This window comes from Carettochelys insculpta, chromosome 1, assembly GCF_033958435.1.
Source record: "Carettochelys insculpta isolate YL-2023 chromosome 1, ASM3395843v1, whole genome shotgun sequence".
NCBI classification, from domain to species: domain Eukaryota; kingdom Metazoa; phylum Chordata; order Testudines; family Carettochelyidae; genus Carettochelys; species Carettochelys insculpta.
In genome coordinates, this window is record NC_134137.1 from 168,380,033 (window position 1) to 168,401,901 (window position 21,869).

The 21,869-nt window shown below is 38.4% G+C and overlaps 1 protein-coding gene across 4 annotated transcripts in view; it reads right to left on the reverse strand.

The window, feature by feature from the left end:
- Window positions 1–2,797: 2,797 nt before the first annotated feature.
- CASK (calcium/calmodulin dependent serine protein kinase) overlaps window positions 2,798–21,869 on the reverse strand; it is a 384,458-nt gene continuing 365,386 nt past the window's right edge. For all 4 annotated transcript variants that reach the window (XM_074995109.1, XM_074995125.1, XM_074995118.1 and 1 more), the window contains 5 exons: window positions 17,986–18,066; window positions 17,799–17,879; window positions 14,095–14,297; window positions 11,544–11,627; window positions 2,798–4,199 (listed from right to left, as the gene is read on the reverse strand). In XM_074995109.1, coding sequence (XP_074851210.1) covers window positions 4,023–4,199; window positions 11,544–11,627; window positions 14,095–14,297; window positions 17,799–17,879; window positions 17,986–18,066 — 626 coding nt within the window. In that variant the 3' untranslated portion in view covers window positions 2,798–4,022. The remainder of the gene's footprint in view (window positions 4,200–11,543; window positions 11,628–14,094; window positions 14,298–17,798; window positions 17,880–17,985; window positions 18,067–21,869) is intronic.

Consider the following 21,869-nt stretch of genomic DNA (forward strand, 5'->3'; position numbering starts at 1 on the left):
GTCGGTTTCCAGCAGCCTCTAGAAAATCTTGTACATCAAACATATCACTGCACAGGTCTAGGTTTTAAATGCGTTAAAAATAAGAGCATCTAACCTTTGTACAGTAGAAAAAGACCACAAAGCACTCAGACTGGATTCTTTTATCTACTTTTGAAAAGTTCAGCAACTGTACCCAATATTCAGCTTCCTGTATGGGGTTTTCCAGTTTTCTTTGAGCAAAGAATGAAAAGTAAATAAGTTAACAGTCTACAGATGCCAGTAGCCTTCCTACTGTGATTTTCAGTAGCCAGATTTAATAGGAAATTTAGAGGATGCACCTTTCATAATGACAAAACACATCTGAGAAGCATTAAAATTAAGCCATTAAAATCTTCTCTCTCTCCCAGGTTAAAATATACTGCTCAATATGCAAGATAGCAACTGATCTCTGAAGACAGAGTATATGGCAATGCATCTTTTTTGACAACCCCTCCACCCCCCAAAAAAGAAAACCCCAACCCCAAAACCAACAGCTCCCCCATACACATCTCAGCAAATATCCAAGGATTAAACTTTGAAGGGAAGGGGACAGGAGAAGTCCTTCTGCTATTAAAAAGCTATATGAGTATAGCTGCCACAACTTCCCCACAGGTACTGCAACAATTCAAAATTCTTATTGCCCCGACAAAACAAAGGTTCTTTCTACAGGTGGAATGGAAAGATGTTAGAGAACATTTAAGAGAGGTAGCTAAAATTTCTAAGTTCACAGGCATGAGGCAACTGGAACATTCGGCATATTGGTGTAATCAAATTTACTCAAACTGTCTGATGCCGAGTGCCTCAGTGCACACAACTTAAAAAAATGATAAAGATTCAAAGCCAAAGACAGACTGTTTCAACTCCCTTATTCTAGGGCCATGTGTGAGTCAGTCCCAACATAATGTAGAGCAGCTTAAGGTGTGCTTTATGTTGGCTGACTATAACCCCAAAGGTATGTCTACACTGCAAAATAACTCACAGGGCAGGGATACGGGGAGCTCAGATCACAGTTTGAAAAAGTAGGCATGTAGATATTCCTGCTAGCACTGGGGCTCTGAAACGGGGGGAAGTGTGGACTTCTCCCTATGTAAGAATAAACACATAAGGCAATAGCATCTTTAGGCTGCGAATTCACTGCCTCCCAAAGCTCTCAAGTGAAAAAAAGCTTTCTATTTTTTGCGGGGGAGCGTAGTAGGATACTTGGTGCTCCCTTTCTGCCAATATGAGAGCTGCATAAATGGAGCAGAGATAGTATCTAGATCTGGCCTAGAATTCCTTAAAGGTAGCTGATCTTAGACATATTCCATCAAGAAACAAATCTATCCAAAGAGCTGCTTACTGGAGGCAGAGACTATTGTATAGCATTGCCTAAACGAGAGACTTCACTCTCTTCCCGCCCCAAGTCAATAACATTAAATCACTGCTTATTAATAATGTGTAAAGTAGTCAACTTTTCCCTTTTTATAGGAGGCTGGTTGTACAGAATTTCACTGAACTCAAATGGACAGAATTATAACACAGAGCACAGTCATTTTCTTTTTGGTGGATTATAGCCTAAATACCACCCAAGTTACCTCACAAATACCTGTTTAATTTTAAAAACATTTAAGGCAAAGACAGTGTCAATGAAGTGAGAGATATAGATGCTTACCGTAGAAGAACAGGAATTCTTCATTGCTGTATTTTGTTTAGTCTGCTCATCTTCGTGCTTCATCAGGGATAGATAGAGTGTAGTGACCTAGCAAAGCTGAGCTGTGGCCAGTGCCACCATATGAATAGCTGCCCTGCAAAAATGCCTGCTCAGATGCAACCATAATTACTCTGGATTTTTACTTGCCACCTGCTTTATAGTCTATTTTTAAAACATTCTGGAAATGCTAAAGCTAGAGTGGATGAACAACTTCCAACAATTTAATACAATTTTTTGCCATCCCTTGTCAAGCTTTGAGGGTCCACAAAAGCTTTGTTTGCAGATTTCCAACAGCCTGTATACCAACATTACAATTAGGTAAGTCAAACCGCTCAGTTATAAGATGTTTGCTCTGTGACCTAATCATGACACAATTCTAGTGCATATTGTAACTGGGTCTTATCACTGGAAGAAAGTCTTGGACCAAAGTTCCATCTACTCTACAGATTGGAACTGTGTTGTGACTAGTGCTTCGGGGGGCCAGGATGGTATCCACCTTTATAGTTTTAAGCTTTTAGTCTTTTGAGAAAAGGTTTTACAGTGAGAACAACCCTTGACTATATGCAGTACTCCCAAGCCGTTGAAACAATCAGCAGGTCAACTACATTTTAACTTTGAGGGTAAACCTTTCATGGCCATACTCTAATTTAACACACTAGCTAAAGTTCATGTTTACAATAAAACTGACAATTGAGCTCTTCAGAGAAATCAGACTCCAGATCATCATACTTCTGTCACCTTTAGCCAGGTATATTATGATGTCATGAATTGTGGAGGGGATACTCAATTTTGCTCAGCTGCACTTAAGAGGAAATGTAAATCACTGGTGCTAAAAGACGGCTGATGAGGAAAGAGAAACCACAGAGCTCTGAAGTGAGCACGACTGACTTGGCTTTCTCAGTCTTTGCTCTAGTCCATAAATTGGACAAGCTGTGTTTATGAAGTCTTTGAGCTCAGCAGAACCTCATGATAGACTTGTATTCACATCAGAGTCTTTGGTTAACTTAAGCATGGTCAAGAAAGGTTTCTTGACACCGAAGAGTAAACTATATTCAGAACTACAAGAAGAAATCTGTGAGGAAATGAAGGACCAAAAGGCATTTAATTGTTGAACACATAAAAGGAAGTATATTTAAAATAAAAAAAGTTGGTCAGACTGTAGAGTCAGTTACCATTTTTACGAATTTACAGGGCTGTTGTAGATGAGTCTTTTGGAATAGCCAGTTTATCGCATTGCCTAAACTGGTTTTTTCATTGCACAGTTTTTTCTCTTAAAATGTGTGCCTTTTTTAAACATTTACATACATATTAAAAATCAGCATTTCTTTGCTTCAACTTAATTAAAACGTTAATACTCTCAGACAACACAGATCTGAAATGGTGAAACCAGTAATCTTCCCCGCCCACCATACAACAAATTAAATTGAGACAAAATTACAAACACGTTTCACTACATGATTATTATTAATAAAAATCAGGTTTCTTTCTTTTTTTTTTTTTTATAAAGTTGCCCAAAATGCAAGGGATGTGCATAGGTTTACAACTTAGTCATAATCATATTTTATTTTATTCCCTTGGGTATGTTTTCCCATGAACGGAATGTATTTTGCTGTAGATTACAGGTTTTTTTCAACACAGATACACCAACAGCATGAACGCTTGCGACTGTCCACATGCATTAAGAGTCAAGACCCAATTTCAAATCTCTAAAAGGTTTACAGAGTTCTTCAAAGAGACAGTATCACATTATCTGGATGTTACATAAAAGTACTTAAAAATACTATTCTAAAAAAAGCAAAGAAAGGCCTTTAAAATTTGTTTTGTAATCACTAGACTAATTATTTCAAATAAATAAAGAAAAGCAAGGTATCCCAATCCATAAAATCAGACTCTAAATAGAGTGTAGTGTTTCACCCCCAAGTTAAGGTAACAGAATCATTTTTTATTATTATTAAAATAGATTATAGAAAGCAGCATCTATTTTGTGCAGTTTTAGGGGCCTTTGAAATAAAAAGCTATGATTTCCAAAAATATAACATTCCAAAGGACTGAATAATACATATATTGAAACATACATTTTATGAAAGTTTAGGAGAACTGATTAAAAAGATACTGTCTCTTTAAATTAGTGTTTAATTTTTTTTTCTCCTCTTATCTAGTAGGACATGACAATAATTATAAATTTAGGTCACACTACATCTAGGTAGTCTCTAGGGGCCAAGATCTGTTGACACAAGGTCAATAACCAAGAGGTTTTCCATGTCTGAGGTGGTTCCCAATATTGATAAAATTCTTCAGATATCTGGCGAAAGGCCTAATAGACCCAGGAGACTGGAACCCACTGTGAAGCTGTACAAACAAGCTCAATGGCTTCCTCCAGATGCCTGATTGTTTCATCAATTTCGTTGTTGATAATTGTTAGATCAAAGTAGTGTGCATATGTTCTCTGTAAGATTTCAGACTCCTTCTGCAGGCGCTGAAGAGATTCATCCTGCACAATGATTGGAAAAGGGGGTGAGGGGGAAGAAAGACATTAGATTCCTTTGTTCACTTTATTTGGTCACTGAGAAGAAAACAGCTAAAGTAAAATTTAATCTAAGGATTTGTGAGTGACTTACGCCCCCTACATAATGTTACGTTCCAGGAATGTTACAAGGAAGAAAATGCAGCTTGCTTCACCCTGCTAATGTTATACAAAGTCACAATGTGTCAACAACGGTTACTCAAGACTCGAGAACACTCATCTAATTTTTGGGAAGTGTTAGGCAGGGAACGGAGCATGAGGGTTAAAAAAATAAAAGAATGAATCAGTACAAACATGGAAGAAATGCCCGTTTAGGAATGAAAACAGATCCAGTTCACATATACAAGTTGTTGGCATCTGTCCAGGCAATGATACTGGAAGCATGACATGCTATGTTTACAAGTAGCAGCTGTTCTTGTACAATTTCTATAATATCTATTACTGCTCAGCATCAGTCTTTGCATTTCATTTCCTTTAATATATATTTACTGGGAAAGTTTAAAGAAATTCTCACTCCGTATTACTGTCTAATTCTTCTTCACTGTAACCCTCCTACCATCTCGTGGTATATCTGAAAATGTATTCTACTTCCAAACTCTATTGGTGCAATTCAAGCCCACCTTGAATCGCTGCATCAGGTTCACTACCTCCACTTCTTCTGAGAGTTGTGTTGGGCACCTGCCTTAAATTGAGGCTAGATTACATATATGGATTTTGGAATCATATTTTGTGGGTTCTCCTGCCTCATGCTCCTCCAAGGTTAACCCTGTTCACGTTCTGGGTTCCAGTGGTTGATCTGGGCTTCTAAATGGTGCAGGGTTGCAGGGGGCTTGTGCTATGGCTGACTCACCCTCCCACACCCTCTGGGGGGCAGCCGCCTCAGGTCTGTAGTGAGAATGAATGATTGGAGTTTAAACTCTCTTCCCACAATTCCCTTGGGATACCAGAAAATCATCTGAAAAATTCCCACAAGCCATTGCTTTTAGAAAAAGGGGGACAGGTACCCAGGAGGCAGAGTAAATGAAATGTCACACTTAGTGAAAGTATGGAAATGGGGCAAAACTACACCCAAAATAACATGGCCATTATTGGCACACTGCACTGTTAGCACCTACTGTAGTGTTAGCCCACAGCTTTTACCAATGGTTCCACTCTCCAGTGTTCCAGTACACACAGGCCAACTCTCCACTGCTATAAAAGCACATAGTAATGCTGAGTGGTCTTTTTACTGGAAGTTATTTCAGCTAATTTTTTTCTTTTTATTTCCATAGTCTTCATAGTAAGAGGTCAGTTGGGTTCACTTTTATCAACTGACCAAGTATCTGGGATTGCACTGAATAAAAAAGATGTGGAAGCCTTTTCAGATGCCTTTGGGGGCATCTGAAAATCAGCAGACAGTGGAAAAAAACTACGATGAGGCACTTTTCCTTTCCTATACCATGAAAGCGACCATTTCCTGGAGTGCAGTTCCAGATCCTGAGAGGACTTGCTGCTTATCTGAAGTGCTTCAGACTGTACAGTCCTCATTAGTTTCAGAAGAGGACTCATCCTCTCCACCTTTGCAAATTACATTCAAACATTAATGTCGCCAAGAGCTCCTCGTACAGACTGGTACTGAGAACGATCTTTTAAGGAGTATTAATGTACCCAAAACAGCATATGGGACTTCTGTGAAAACAATGGTGTGTGCACATTTGTTCTAAGCTATTCTCAAGTAAACGACTGAAAGAGAGGCCTCAGACTGTGCTAAATACGTCACTGGAACATCTAAAATATCACAGCAACCGTGGGTAAATCCTCAGCTACCATAAATTATCATAGCTCATCTGACTTCAACAAACCAAAATGATTTCTACCAGATGAGGATTTGATTACTTTGTATTCACATCAATCTACAAACTGAAAAAACTATGCTTGTGGAAGTGCTGAACTTCATACTTTCAAGATATCTAATTAAAGCGTGCATTTTATGCCTGTAACTCCCATGTTATTAAAAGTATATATATAGTACTGGACACTATGTATTTCAAATGAATATAAAACTGAAGCCACAGGACTAATACTGAGGAATTCTGGGAACATTAAGGACTACCAAATTTATGTGGGCATAAGCTTTTGTGGGATGGAGCCTACTTCTTGCCCACAAAAAGCATAAACCCAAATAAATTTGTTAATCTGGAAGGTGCCACAGGACTCCTTGCTACCCCTCTGTAACTTCTCACTATGCAAGTACTAATATTTTATATTATACTATAAAATGCTTTAGAACTTGGGGCACAAATATAGGTTTTCAATTCTAGTCAGTTTCATGACTGTATGACCAATACTCAGTGAAGATATGGATAAGCTTTTAAATCTAAATTACCTATTACTTAATAGAAAATTAGAGACAAAATTTCCAAATCATGTAGGAATTTCCTTTAAATAAAAGGAAGACAGGGAAAGAATGAGAAGAGTTATAATTCTGGCTCTAGAATTTGCCAAAACAAAGAGGATATTTAAAAATATCTATTAGATTACAGCATTTAACTGTCACAGTTGCAAAGTTATATTTTGTAAACAGTTAAGGAGACTGTATTTTGGGAGACCTATACTACTTTCCCTCATGGAAATACGACATGTTACTTTTATTCTGCATTCTTGAGGACAATATTAACTCTTTTACTTTATTAAGGTCTGGCCTGAGCTATAAAGCTCTGAAGTGGATCCAAATTTCTTCAAATTTTGAGATGGAGGAGAAGCCAGAGCACGGATTTTTGGTTTGGGCCCACCTCTAATTTGGATGTATGACAGAATTATCACCTATCTGCATCTTTCAAATTTACAATGTGACTTGTGCACGTTTTAAAAAACTCTGGCTATCAGAAAACAAGAGATCTATCTAGCCACAATGGATAGCAGCTTTGGCTGAATGTTTCTGGTAAAGTGATTAGCATGGAAGAGGCCATAATCAGGCTTCCATGCTAACATGACATTAAGACTTTTATGTACACCATGAAGGTTAGCTTGGCAACCAGAAGGGATACGGTAAAGTCTCAGTATGTGAACCCAGAGTACGAGATCCTGCTCTTAGGTGGCTGACCCCTGATTCCTACAGTAAACCGTGGAAATGCATGATTGCCAGTTGCACTTAACTCGTGCCCCTGACCCCTGGCCCTGGCTCTGCATGGCCAAAGCTCAGCCCCCACCCCTAGCTCCACTTACCAACTGCGCATAGCTCCTGCTCACATCCCACCCCCACCTCTGGCTCTAGCTCACCACCCCTCAGGCATGACTCCAGCTCAACCTCCCTGGCCCCGGTTCAGCTGCCCTGCCCTGCCAGCTCACCACCTGCATGTGGATCCAGCTCACCCCCCACGCCCATGCCCAGCTCTGGCTTTTGCTCACCAGCCCTCAGGAGCAGTTTTGGCTTAACACTCCCCGTCCTGATTTAAACCCCTCACGCACAGCCCAGTTCCATCCTCCCCCACTCCAGTTCAGCCCCCTCCCCCAAACCCCTCACACACAGCCCCAGTTCCATCCTCCGGCCCCGGTTCAAACCCTCCCGTGCACGGCTCTGGTTCAAGTTCCCCGCTGTGCACAGCTCTGGTTCAACACCCCCACTCTGGTTCAAAACCACCATGCACAGCTCTGGTTCCCTCCTCCAACCGTGGTTCAAACCCCCTGTGGCCTGGCTCACCAACCCTGAGCACACCTCTGGCTCAACTCCACCCCTCGCCCTCCTGCAGCCCCAAACCACGTCAGGCTTAGCCCCCCCACTCCCTCACTCCACCTGCCTCCGTGGCCCCAACCCACTGCCAGGCTTAACCCTCCCCAACTGTCCCACCAGCTCGGGACTTACCTTTCTGCTGCTTTCCTGGCTGCAGAACATGTGTTCCGCAGGGGAAGAAGCTGGACCCTGACTTACACAAAATTTGGGCTACACTAGGGGGTGTGGAAGGGAACCCTCGCGTAACTCGAGGGTCTACTGTACAATTTTTTTTAATTAAAATGTAAAACTACAGAGGTGCATGGACACTTGAAAGCTCTGTTTTTTCATTTTCAGTAGTGCCAGATAGTAAGATATTTCAAGATGTGCATTTCTGGGGATCATTACATATTTTGTTGTTGATGACACAGGCTACATCTACATTAGAAGCATCTGTCTACAGAAGTTACTGTTGGAAGAGATGTTCTAACAAAACTGTCAACAGATTGAGTCTACACAGAAAAACGAGTCAATCTTTTGATCTGCTTTGTCAACAAAAGCCGCCCCCAAGTATCTCCATGGCTTTTTTGTTGACAGTTTTTGTCAACAAAATCCTTTTTGCTTGTAGATGTTCGTTGAGTTTTATCAACAAAACTCTCTAGGGTAGACATAGCCCAAGGGTTTGGCTTTGTGCCTCATAAAGCCACTAGGATCATACAATATTTACTGAGAAAGGCACTCTATTTTGTATCTTTTCTCAGTTACAGTGGTATCTCCATAAATTGGAAATACTGTACACACATTTTAAAATCAGTTAAAACAGCTAAACTGCATCCCAGGACTAGGCCATTTGAACTGTGTGAGCCACAAAGTCATAATATGCATTTGCTAAAGCAGTAATAGAAGTTTTTAAGTTTTGATTCTATACTTTTAGCTTTTTCTCTTTTTGCCAATGAATAATTCTTTCATTTGAACGAGGTTCAGCACAGATGTCTGAGGTCTTTGTTTCTTTATACTTTTATGCAAATATAGAATGTTGAGTGGGAAACAAGGATGTCTAAATTCTAGATCTATTAAAATAATCAGGATTGCATCTTATCAGGTCCTCACTGGTACTTACAGGCAATTTTCTGCACCATTTTGGCAGCTATGTAAAATGAATACGAGTGCAGGAAAATGAAAAGAAAGGCAAAGATGATAATTCAAGAAAAAACACAAGGAAAAAGACAATCATTTACAGATGTGTTTGCATAAGGTGATTATAAAATGAAACAAACCAGGATAAATAGGTCAACAGAAAGGGATATTGTTCATGCAAATGAATCTTTTGTAAAAGAAAAAAAAATGAACAAAGTAATATGAAGTATGCATACTAAAATCCAGTCTGTATAGATTCCATAACAACACAGCATCTGTACAGATTCCATTCCCTCCCAAACAACCCAATAAATTCTGGTGAATTGGACCCCAGATTGCATGAGTGTTATTTGTTTTTAAAGTAAATCTGAGTGGTTGACAGACAGTGATGGTTTTAGAAATGATTCAAAACATTAAAGCCTGAGTCTGATTTGCAGTTGAGTCCATTTGGATGAACTGTTATGCCACCCAGATCAAATTGCAGGATCAGGACTGTAAAAATAAACAAACTTAGAGGGACATAAACTTACAAGGAAGTACATCATAAAAGCACAATAAGACTAAATATTGAGCTGTAACCTTTCTTGGTTTAACTCCCTCTATGTCTTCCATGTCATCCCACCAAGGGGTGGGTTGCGGGGGGGGGGGGGGGAAGGGGAAGGAGTCCAATCTTGCCCATGCCCACACAGTACATACCAAACCAGCACTTTGCTTTCTCTTATTAACCCTCCCTGTTCTCCCTCGGCTCACATTCTACAACATGAACCCCTGAATGGTGAAAAGAAAAGCACCACTGGTATATCAGAGCAGGCAGATAATTCTATAACAGTTTTTTTTTTTTAAAAGCAAAAATAGTACTGATGATCTTTGGGGGCTTTTATGCATTTACAATGAACTGTCCAATAGGCTCCAGCTAAAACAATCAGAAAACTTACATAACAATTCAAGACTGATTCTTGCACTCCAACGGTTTTTTGTTTGTTTGTTTTTAAACAAACCAGTGTTATGCAACCTACTGTGCCAAAGAGCACTACAAGTGATGAAAATGCAGCATTTTAATATTGGCTCATATGAATGTACAGTAACTGATAACATCAGCAACGTAGAGGGGTAATGACTGCATCGTCTTAACACAGCTACACAGCTAAAACCAGAATTTCTAGACAACTTCATGTCTGTGTTTGTGAAACTTAATACTTTAAACAATGCCATCTGTGTTTCAAAATTTTCTTGCCATTTTACTAATTATTTATGGTATTTGCGTTTGATTATCTTAATCCTTTCTGGCCCATTATTTATCTCCAAGAATCTGTGGCAAAGACCTAATTCTATATTTGTGTCATCACACACACAATATCTATGAACACAGCCTGTTGTCAAAAACACAGGATTATCAATTCCCTGCAGGATCAAAACGATAGAAAAAGGATTCGAGTATGGCAAAGTTCTTATTCATGTACAAATACAATCAATACCTTACTTGAGTGAAAAAAAGGAGTTGGTAAAATGTTTTTATACAAAGATTTGTTTGTTTTGGTTTGAGCTAAATCCTGAGGTCTTTATTTATATACGTTCTCTCTGAACAGGAATACTTCACATTTTCTCTTAAGTAGGTTTTTGTTCCAATTTTGTTCACTCTTCTAAGCATGACACCATTATTTGAAATTAATAAGCCAGGTTTCTTGATTATAGCTTTGTTATTACGTTTTTCAAAGATGACACTTAGTAGCAGCTTTCTCCTACTATTTGAGACAAAAGATTGGAAGAGACTGAATTACTCAGAAATTGGAAATTATCGGACAGTTGGCTTAGTGGCCACAAGGAGAATATTGGAAATAGTTCTTTTGGGCATGGAGAAAAGAAAATTGAACAATGTATTATAAAAGGATATAAATGATCAGTACTGATCTATATATCAGCTGATGTTACAATTGTCACATGAAGAGGTAAGAGTATTCTAAATCATTTCCCTCATAGTAACAGAGTGAAATTAAATTCAATATATAAACTTAGGAAAAATCACGGAATACTAGAACTGGAAGGGACTTCAAGATGTCACCAAATCCAGTCCTCAGCAATCTCAGAAAGACCAAGCACCATCTAGCTCATCCCTGACAGATGTTTGTCTAACCTGCTCTTAAAAATCTCTAATAATATACATTCCACAACCTCCCTAAGTAATTTATACCAGGGCATAACCACCCCAACAGCTAGGAGGTTTATTCTAACATCCAACCTATACCTCCTTGCTGCTGTTTAAGCCGATTGTTTCCTGTCCTATCATCATCAGAGGTTAAGGACATTCTCCCTCCTCCTTCCAACAACCTTTAAGGTACTTGAAATCATCTGTTATATAGTAAAAGCATCTTGATCCTGAACCCATTGTAGAAAACCACAGGTCAGTTAAAATGTTGATTTTGTTCACCTACTGAATTATTTCTTTAATTGTGTCTCCTGATAAAACTTTTGCATGTCATAACCCTTACCTCATTAATGCCTGGGGTAATCGTAGGTGCAGCAATAAAAACAACAAAAGGAGCAAATTCTGCAGTTCTGAGGACCTTCAATGCCTATGTAAAAATATTGAATATTTTAGAAGAGGAATAAATCAATCAGCAGGATACACATTCAAATACAAAAACAAAGGGAAGAACTGAAAAGAGACTAAATCAGTTTTAAAACATATATTACAAATTAAGACCCTAATCCTCAAAAGACTCACAGATGTGCTTAAGTTTACAATATCATTTACTCCAATTTGGGCTTGTCTACACTAGCTTCCTACTTTGAAGGGAAGATGGTAATTAGGGTGTTGGGACTTTATTAATGAAGTGCTGTGCTGCATATGCAGCACTTCATTAAGCAAATCCCTCTCTCCCTCCCCCCGCAGCAACTTCCAAGTGTTGAACTTTGAAGTGCCAGCTCACGTCTAGCCGCGGCTCACCAACCGGTATTTTGAAGAATTTGTATTAACCAAAAACAAAACAAAAAACAAAACAAAACCCAAAAACCAAACAAACAACCCAACAACAAACTTTGGCTATGTGAGTCTAAATGGATCAAAATGTAAATTGTAATTTATAGTAAATGCCGACTAAAACATTGTAACAAAACGTCTGAGAATACTATTTAACCTACAGCTAAGCTTATTTTTGCTGAAGCAAAAATACTGTGATGCGAAAACTATGAAACTTTCAAAGCATGAGGGCAGTGAACAGTCTAATAATTCAACTATCATCAGCTAGGACTGACTCTCCAACGTACCTCTATTCAGAAGGGTAATTGCAAAGACAATGGTTATGATTAACCTGACATATGATTTATGAGTGACGGAGATAGTTCCACAAATGAGGATCTACTTCAGAGGGACTCTCCTCCTCAATTGCTCCAGACTCAAACTTGGCAAGCAAACATAACCTAGGTCATCTCATCTGCCTGAACAGAACTGGGAGTACAAGACGTGTATATTCCACCACAAAGCACTACAAAGAGGACCTTTGTTTTTCAAACAAGCCTGGCAGTCACCTGAGCTGCTGTCCCCCCTGCTGCTTGACATCCACCTTCACATATCATTCATACATTGTTTCCACAGAAAAAGAGAGGTCACCCTACAAATGTGGTGGCACGAGTCAGAAAAGCTCACAGAACTGAGGATGCCTGCACTTCAAATACAGATACAGGATAATTAAATAGACCTGGGCCCACAGATAAATACTACTATGATTGCAACAAATTAGGTGAGTTGCATTACACATTGTTAGACGAGTTGCATTCCATCTTATTTTTGTTCTGAATGTCTCCAGTCAGGGGTAACAAAATCCATTAACTGAACAAAACTGTGATCTCATGAATCAAGCCACAAAATAAAAGAGCCCATGCAGAGCAACCAGACAACACTGATCACAACTAGTTAATTATGGGCACAGGGGGATGAGCTCTGAAAACCAAAGCAGTGGCTGGCAACAAAGAACGCAGACAGTTCATAACCCAGGAAAAATAACCGTGAAGCTTTTTGTTTTCTCTAAGCTAAACTGCTCATATTTTTAATTGGCTCCTACAAGTTATTTCAGGACCAGTGTTTCCTGTAAGTTCTTCCATGTGTGGGCAGAATAAATTTTGTTATGTGCATTGAGGCATGTGCAGATGGGCATCACCAACAGAAACACATGCTGCTGGTTGCGGGCAACTTTGGGTGCTCTGCTAATCACCTGAGTGGCATTTCAGTCTCTCCAGAGGGGCGCCCAAGCACACAGCTTCCAGGGAAAACTGTTCAGGACTAGTCTCTTGTTTCCCCAATTTAAAGGTGCCACAGCTAAAAATAAAAAACACTCAGCCATCAATTGATGATGGTTCCAAAGGAAATTAGACAAAATGTCCCCCTTATGATTTTACATCAAGATTGTAAAATTGTGAATGAAGTATTAATATTCCTTGTGTTTGCGAATTTACCTACTCACTGTGCTATTATAACACACTAATAAATACAACCATAACCACTCTATAGGCAAAACCTTCTGATAGCACCAGTGACTGACGGCAAATGTTATTTCTGGGATTGCTGATTCAGTAGTAGCAGTGAAACAGGGAGCTGGAAGGGCAATGCAGAACAAAGTCCCATCCTGCATGTGGTATCAAAGTGAAATCTGAGGCTGAAGATATTCATACATCACAGCTGGCAGGCACAGACAATCAGCTACTTCAATGGACAGCTAAGTGCAGCGAACAAATTTCCCTTAGTATATTGAAGTGCACAGTAAGCATTTTTTCAGAGCAGTACTGGCCCCTGGCCAACCCAAACTGTGAGCTCATTTCTACTTCTTATTTTTACCCAATGATCACAGCAGAAGATGATTTCATACAATGAAATCCCTGTGTGGAACCATTACCCCACATACTAAAAATGTTTCACTTTAAATATATGCATGAATTATAGGTCTTAAATTCTGTGGTTCAAAAATGACTGGTGATAGAATGTAACAAAATAAAATTCATGTGTTTGTGTTAAGCTTTACATTTTTAGATATTTCTAATAAGTACCTGAGGCTCTACATCAAGTATTGCAATTAGTCCCTGCTCATGGATCTTCCGTATTGTTTCCAGTTTTGTGCCATACATTGCATCCTCATGGCTGCCGTATTCCAAGTATTCATTGTTGGATATATCCTGCATCATTTGGTCATGCGATACAAAGTAATAGTTCTTTCCATTTTCTTCATCTTTCTTGGGAGGTCTAGTTGTGTCTGAAACGTCAAGGAAGGCAAAAGGACACAATCTAAATTTGAGTTCTTTGTTGGCCTATTAAGTTCTTCACGTAATCACCCACTGCCCAAACTGTTCTACGTCTTGATTATTTTTTGAAAATAATTTTTTTCCCCAAAGTTTTATTCACCAGCTGAATGAAGGTTTTCGTTAGCCATCAATTATTATTTTAGATGATGCTTTGGAATTTCAAAGGCACAGGGAGAGGGGCAGCCTTAAGGTATATGTGTCCTCCCCAGTTCTGTACAGACTGGTGTTTAGTTTCATGGAAGACATTAGTAATTCAACTGATTTTGGAGCTTATATCACAAGTATGCGTACGGCTTCAAGCACAGACACTTGCATATTCTATCTCCAACAGTGGTTTGCGCTCAGCTCTCTCTTCATACCTTGCTAAATTTTGCAAGAGGTCTCCAGCACACTCCTGCCTACCTCTCCTATCTAAATCTAATCTTGAGCTTCAAGGCATCATTTTGCCCTCCACTGCCAAGGCCTTAGCTCCAGCCTCTGAAAATTCCTTCACTACTTTTCTTCCTTTGCCTTGCTCCTCTTGTTCCCTTTCCTCATCTTTGTATCCTCTGGTACTAGAGACAGGGCTGTCAGTGCCAATGATTGCTAAGTTTGCCCAACACTCTTCATTGTAACACCATTTTCAATTGTTTGTTACTTTGCCAAGCTTTTTTCTTCTTCCTCCACAGAGCCATTTAGATAAGCTGCTCTTGGATCTCCATGCTTTGGAATCGGGGCACAAAATTAGGTGGGAGTGGGATCATTCTAATGTCAGGGATGTGCCATTTGGTGTATTCATGAAAATTCACTCAAATATGGCCAAGTCAGAAACCTCTGAAAAATCAGAGTACACACAAGCTCAGAAGAGAGGTGTGCAGAGTTTGGTAGCTTGATTCTCCACTGGGCTTGTTCTAGCAAAGGACTGAAGGGTCTATGCAGAACTTTCACTGCAATTGCTTCTCCCAGATGCCGGGGCTGGCTGCTCGGCAAAGGAATGCGGAGAGAGAAGAGCGTGACCCTGGTAACCCAGGTGGCAGCAACTGCCAAGGTTATAGGGGTCAACTGAGCACTGAAAGGCATGAGTGGAAATCAGAGGAACTCAGGAATTTGTCAGTACTGTTCAGGGCAGGTGTTAAGACTTGCAAAGATGCCTGTAAGTTGTTAAACACATGAATCTAACTTAGCTGTCAAGGACATCTAACTTAGTCCTTGATAAAAAGTAATACAAAAGTTCTGATTTTTACCTAAAAATGCCTGCTCTGAACTCGTGAACATAGGCAGCAAGAGCAGCTTTCCTGTCTGCCAAGAAGTACTATAAAAACTAGATGCCCCAAGGTACGACAAAAATTTTGATTGCCCAATCCACCATGAAGCTATGTGCAGGAGTGATCACACCCATAGTCTGAACTCTGGGAGAAAGGCACAAAGAGGGTCAAAAGAAGGAATAACTTTTTTTCCCCATTTGAACTCTCGTAGGGGCCGGAGATAAAAAATAAAAAAGAGATGCCCAGGGTTAACCCAGCCATAAAAGGCATTCAGATTATGTCATCTCTGCCACATTTCAGAACCAGACTAACTCATTTATGCGTATATGTTGACTGCGCTAACCTGTAAATAACACATTTATTTTTCCTAGTTAAGAAATCCTTAAATTTACTGTAAGATTGACTACCAGCATGGTCTTTGGTGTGAGATCTAAGGTACAAATTGACCTGGAAGTAAGCGACTGGTCTCTTGGCACTGGGAACAACTTGAATATTTTGTGGTTTTTGATGATAAATGACCATTTATTACTTGGGTGACAAGAAAGATTGGAGAGCTCAAGGTGACCATCTGCAACCCCTGTGGAAAGACTTTCATAGCAATACACAAGTTCACATTTCTTACTGGGTTGGTGAAATCTAATTGCAGAACATTCTATTGGTTTAGTGGGTCTGTTCTGCTTTTTGACAGTCTGCCCTGAGGCTGGCACCCATGGTTGTGAGCTACTCCAGAGCGCGTGACAGAGGGACTTTTTGGAGATATTAGTATATATACAGTAGTTTAAACCATGACCATGGACAAATTTGTTAGTGGAAAAGAGAGCGTGTACGGGAGAAAAGGAGGGAATCTGACAGAGTCCTGAATGACATCAACATGACTGTTGTATAGAGAAAGATGAGCGGCAAGGAAAGGCTTACTGAATAGTAAGGCAATTACAAACATGCCAACAAAAACCAAAAAGCCAGAGGTGAAGAGTGAGTGATAGGAGAGGAAAGCAGCAGAGAGGGAGAGAGAGAGAGCGCGAACGCATGCCTTTGAAACATCGGCCATGTGAGAGTCATTGTGGCATTAGTAAAAATGATTTAAATGAAAAGGAGAGGACAGAAGCAATGATGGAGGGTTCTAAGGAGGAGTTCAGTGGGGAAGCAATTGAGGCAGTGGGAGTAAGCAACACAACCATGCAGTTTGTGGGCAAAAAAGAACTCAAGTCCCTATGATTTTTCTGCATCCACCAGCACCAACAACTCCTAAAAATTAACACTGAAGGTTACATTAACTGTAAAAGGACCCAAAACTTCCTGTAACTACAACTCATTTAACCCCCATTATAAAGAAAAAAGCGAACAAAGTATGTCTAAGTTCTTATGTCCCAGACATCATTGTAGTGTCTGAGTGCCAGTAAAGAGGGATCTGTTGGGTTCTGTGGCCCCTCACACTGATGAAGAGAGTGGAACTGGGGATGGCTAGCTGGAAGAGGTGTTTATATCCCTGGTTTCAAACTGTGGAATTTGACAGATAAATGTACGCTCCCAAGAGCTTAGCTACACTGCAGAGGGTTCCGGGGCTCCTTTCGGAGGGTATGCAAACCTCGCAGTGGGGATCTACAGACTCAAGGTCATGAAGGAGAATCAGGGATTTTGGCAGTAATTTATGTGCAAAGAGTAAAGCGAGCTGTATTATGCTCTTATCCTCGTCTCTGGATAATTCTACAGGAATATAAAAGTCACAGTCTTGATGGCTGTATGTAGCATAATGTAAAATAGTGAAATGAGGTAAATATATAAAATGTTTAATTGAAATCCAATTTATATTTCTTTTCATGGGAATTTTGTGACCTTAAGACCTTTTTCTGCTTTGACTGATCTAAATATACATAACTAAATACATAACAGATAAAATGGGTAAATAAAGTTACTGTTAGGCTTACACTTCAAAATGTCAAACATTTGAAGGAAGGATGGTGCAATAAAAACACAGGTTTTGTGTGAATAGTATGAAAAATTTTCAAATGAAAAGGGTGCTGTATATACTTTGGTTAAAAATTGATGGTGTCTTTCCATACTAAACCTTTCCTCCTGTCCCTAATATTATGATTCAACTAACCTTTACTTTTACCTAAACTTTAATTGACTTTAACTTTAACATTACATATGCAGTAACGAACAGAGGATATCACCACATTTTTGGGCATGTTTAACATTGCTACTTACGTGGAATAGGGTATGCAAATCTGTCTGGATGTTTTGTGATTAGTGTATTTTTTATGTGTCTTCTTCCAACACCGTGTGCACCTAATTCATAATACAAAGAGGAAATTTGTATTCACCACCATAAAGAAATCCAAAACATATTGTTAAAATTGTTGTTTTGTTTAAAATATGGTATACTTAAAATTACCTAGTAAGACTAGCGTTTTCCTTTTGAATGCAGGCAGTTTTACTACTTCTTCATATGTGACGAGATCTAATTGATCAAACACTAAAACACAAAACAAAAGAGAAAGATAAGAGAAAAAAAGTGCATGAAGTGCTAAGAAACAGATTTCTGTTTATGCCAAACAGTAATTTTAGTAACAATATTAAATGTGCATTCCCAAATCATATTTCTAAAAACTGATAATACTTAAATATATTTTAATTACATATTTTATGGTTACAAGGTGAGTGAAAACATTGATTTTTAGTTCACAAAAATGGCTAAAAACATAACACCACTCAAAGCTACTGAAAGGCCCAAAACAGCTTGCATGTAATTTCATGCAGTATTCAGCAGATCATAAAAAGTAGTTAAAATGGCATGCTATTCACATTTGTTTGCATATCTAAGAAAAGAGCAGTACTAAATAAAGTCTACAGATGATGACCAACATGAATACAATATGAGAACATCTATTTACACTAAAGGTAGAGGCTACTTCTGGTAATCGTATTTTATTAGAGAATTATGCATAAGTGAGTAGTTTGAATTCATGTTTTGTGGATTTTTTCTTTAAACAGAGCTACCATGTTAATTATAAGTAGAGTTCTCTTCAAACATTTACTATTTTTATTGTCATGCTTTTAAAACTTTTGACACTGAATGAAGATTTGCAACAAAAAGTAGTGATGCTTCTGCACAAGATAGAACCTCCACCATATTGAGGGCACGTTTATAAAAAAAAAAGTCTGATTTTAGTACAATCTTAATTTCCATGTATATTTGCTGCAGTGACTATATCATTGTCATTTGCCAAGGTATAGTATGGGCATCAAATTTAAGTTTTCTCCATTAAAATAAGCCTGTTCCTTCTTATGGCTAATTATGAAATGTCTGTGGTAACACAATTATTTCAATAAAACCCTAATGAAGTAATGAGGCATGAGATAGTTAATTATGAGGAAGAATACTTTAATTTAGAGAAAAAAATATTGTGGCAATCAGCTATTATGAAAAAGAAGGGGATACATTCTAACAAGTATTACCAGCATTACAGTCCTGGTGCTCTTAAAAAGGAAGGAAGAAAAGAAGCCTACTATGTTACGGCTTTAATCATTCCAGTAGTCATTGAAGCAATGTAGTTTGCAATCCAGATTCATTTAATGTACTTAGAAACACACTATAAACTGGTCAGCTTAGTTATTTAAGACGAGTTAACTTAGAAAATATATGGATTTGGAAACTTTTTAGTTTGTCAGAAAACAGTCTGAATTAAATTTAAAGAAAAGTATCTCCCTCAAAGTTTCTCCAAATATCAAAATGTACTTTTAGAGGAAGGTTCTGACAATATTTTTCTTCTTTCCAAGAAACTACAAAGATGGAGTATCTCTCTGCTATAATTTGAGTTCAGAAGCAGGTTCTTTCAAAATTAGAAAGAGCTACGTAGCTAATGTGTGCTAACCAGCTCTGCCACTTGATCTAGTCCTCAAATAACAAAAAATCTAACTCTTATTCTTCCTGAACTGAAGCACATTATATTAGGACAAACACAACAAATGAACAAAAATGGTACATATTAACGTCTTAATCACAGACTAGTAGCATGGAGAAGGTATGTTTAGGTCTAAATGGGATTACCTAATGATTGCAGGGTTTCCATAAACAAATGGAAAATGATTTTTTGTACACCAGATACGAGGAATATAAGGACACATTTAAAGGCTGAACTTTTAATGTTTCTGCACAACTAGCTAATAAAGAAAAAGGAGTTATTGAAAGGAAACAGTAAGAAGCAAATAAAGAGGCATTGTCACTTTACAGGTTACTTACATGCACAGAGGCCATTGGGAGTAAGACAGCATGAAAAATGTACAGGGGTCATTGAGATATGGCTTGTAATATATTAGTAAAATAAAAAGTATATGCACAAAATAAAACTTTCCCATGCAATATTCTAAACACAAGGCAAATAAATAACATTAAGAAAATGATAAATGCATTTTATAAAAGCTTGGTAGTATTCTAACCATCATTATTTTATGCATATTGTGAAGCTTAACTTAAATCTGAGGAATATTTCACAAAGTCCTGCAATAGATTTCTGTAAAAAGTATGCTTTTCCAAATACATTTAAACATAATTTTGTGCCTTATGACACACCTGAAAACAGCAACTGAATCTAATAAAAGATAACATTAAATAATACTAACTTTGGTTGACTTAAAACAAAGTATTGAAAGATCAGGTGTGATACTGTACACTGAGGATTTAGCTCTGGACTTGCAAACTGATTAGGGACAAAGGTGAGGTGTGAAAGCAGCAATTATCCTTGCAGCAAAACAATAACGTCTTTCATTTTGGCTATAATGAGCAATTACACTATTTTCTCCATGGTTGATCTTCAAAGCAATCTGGTGACAAACTCCAGTGATATCGTGGCAAATCACACAAAAATCTAAGCTATCTCCCTATAATATTTAGCAAACCACACATTTTTAGTTGATTGCAATGCTGTTTTATCCAATATAATCCAGTTCTTTTCTCTCCCAACAAAACAGTTAACACAGCAAAATACTCAGAATGGGATGTTTAAGTATTGCTTAAGACTTAAATATTTGCTTGTTATTTTTTTCCCCTGTGAATGCTCCTACAACAAAGAGGAGCAAATTCTATCTTTGGATACCTTTGCATGACTTGTTCTATGGAGTCTGAATTAGATTCCTCAGATTCAAACCAATGTTGCTCCTTTTTGTCCCTAGTAAGATCTAAAAAAAGAAAGGCCCTGCTTTTCCATTCTGGGGCAGGTATCACTAAAATCTTATGATGAGAGTCAGTTTCTGACATTATGACTCAAGACAGTGGACATTTCCAAACAACACATGCTCTTGTAAAATTCCTGTCTTTGGAGATGGCAAACCTCACAGGATCATGACAGCCATGGAGCCCAAACCTTGTAAAAACTGCTCACCAGATGGTGAAAACGTCACATCCAAACCTCAATGGTTTATTAGATCCTATCATAGTTTTCTCTTATTACAAAGATGGACAATGTATCTTGAACCTATTGGTATGCAGAGAATATGAGCAGAAGCACAGTTTAAATACAAACTGTTATAGCTCTGCTCATTTTCACAAGGCTATGAACACCCTCAGGAAATCAATCTAATTGTGTACAAGAAAAATAATACTCTAATACTTGAGGGTTACTCTACTGAGAACCTTATTTACTAAACTAATGATGTCTTATAGGTATAATATTAGTTTAGCTAACCTTTTGGGTTAACTGTAATCTCCTGCATTAGGCAATTAATTCCTCTAAATCAAAGTCACTATGTCTACATTACCTGGAAGACTGACCTTCTCAGGATCAATCTTCTCAGGTTCAATTTTGTGCACCTGGTGGGGACACATGAAATCAACCCATCGGGGTCAGCAGTTGTTACTGTGAGGAGTAAGGGAGGTCAACGGAAAAAACTCACCCGTTGATCTTCTTTAGCGAGGACAGCCAGGTAAGTCTGTTGTAGATAAGTCAATTCTACCTAAGGCAATTGCATAGCTAGAATTGCGTATCTGCAATTGACTTAACTCCCTAGTGTAGACCAAGCCTAAGACTGAATTAAGACTTTTCAAACAGACCCTAATTGGAACCCATAGTCCGATTAGCTCGTTGTTTCTGGGCATACATACCAAATGGTACTATGTCAAGGATACCATTTTTAAACCTGTGTGTATTACAATGAGCTTTTATTTTTTTTTATTAATTTTATATGAAATATTGGTGCTCTTGGATGTGAGAGGCTAACAGCACTGGCCATAGGTAGATGCAATACAGACAAGCATTATGCATACACTAATGGTAATCCGAA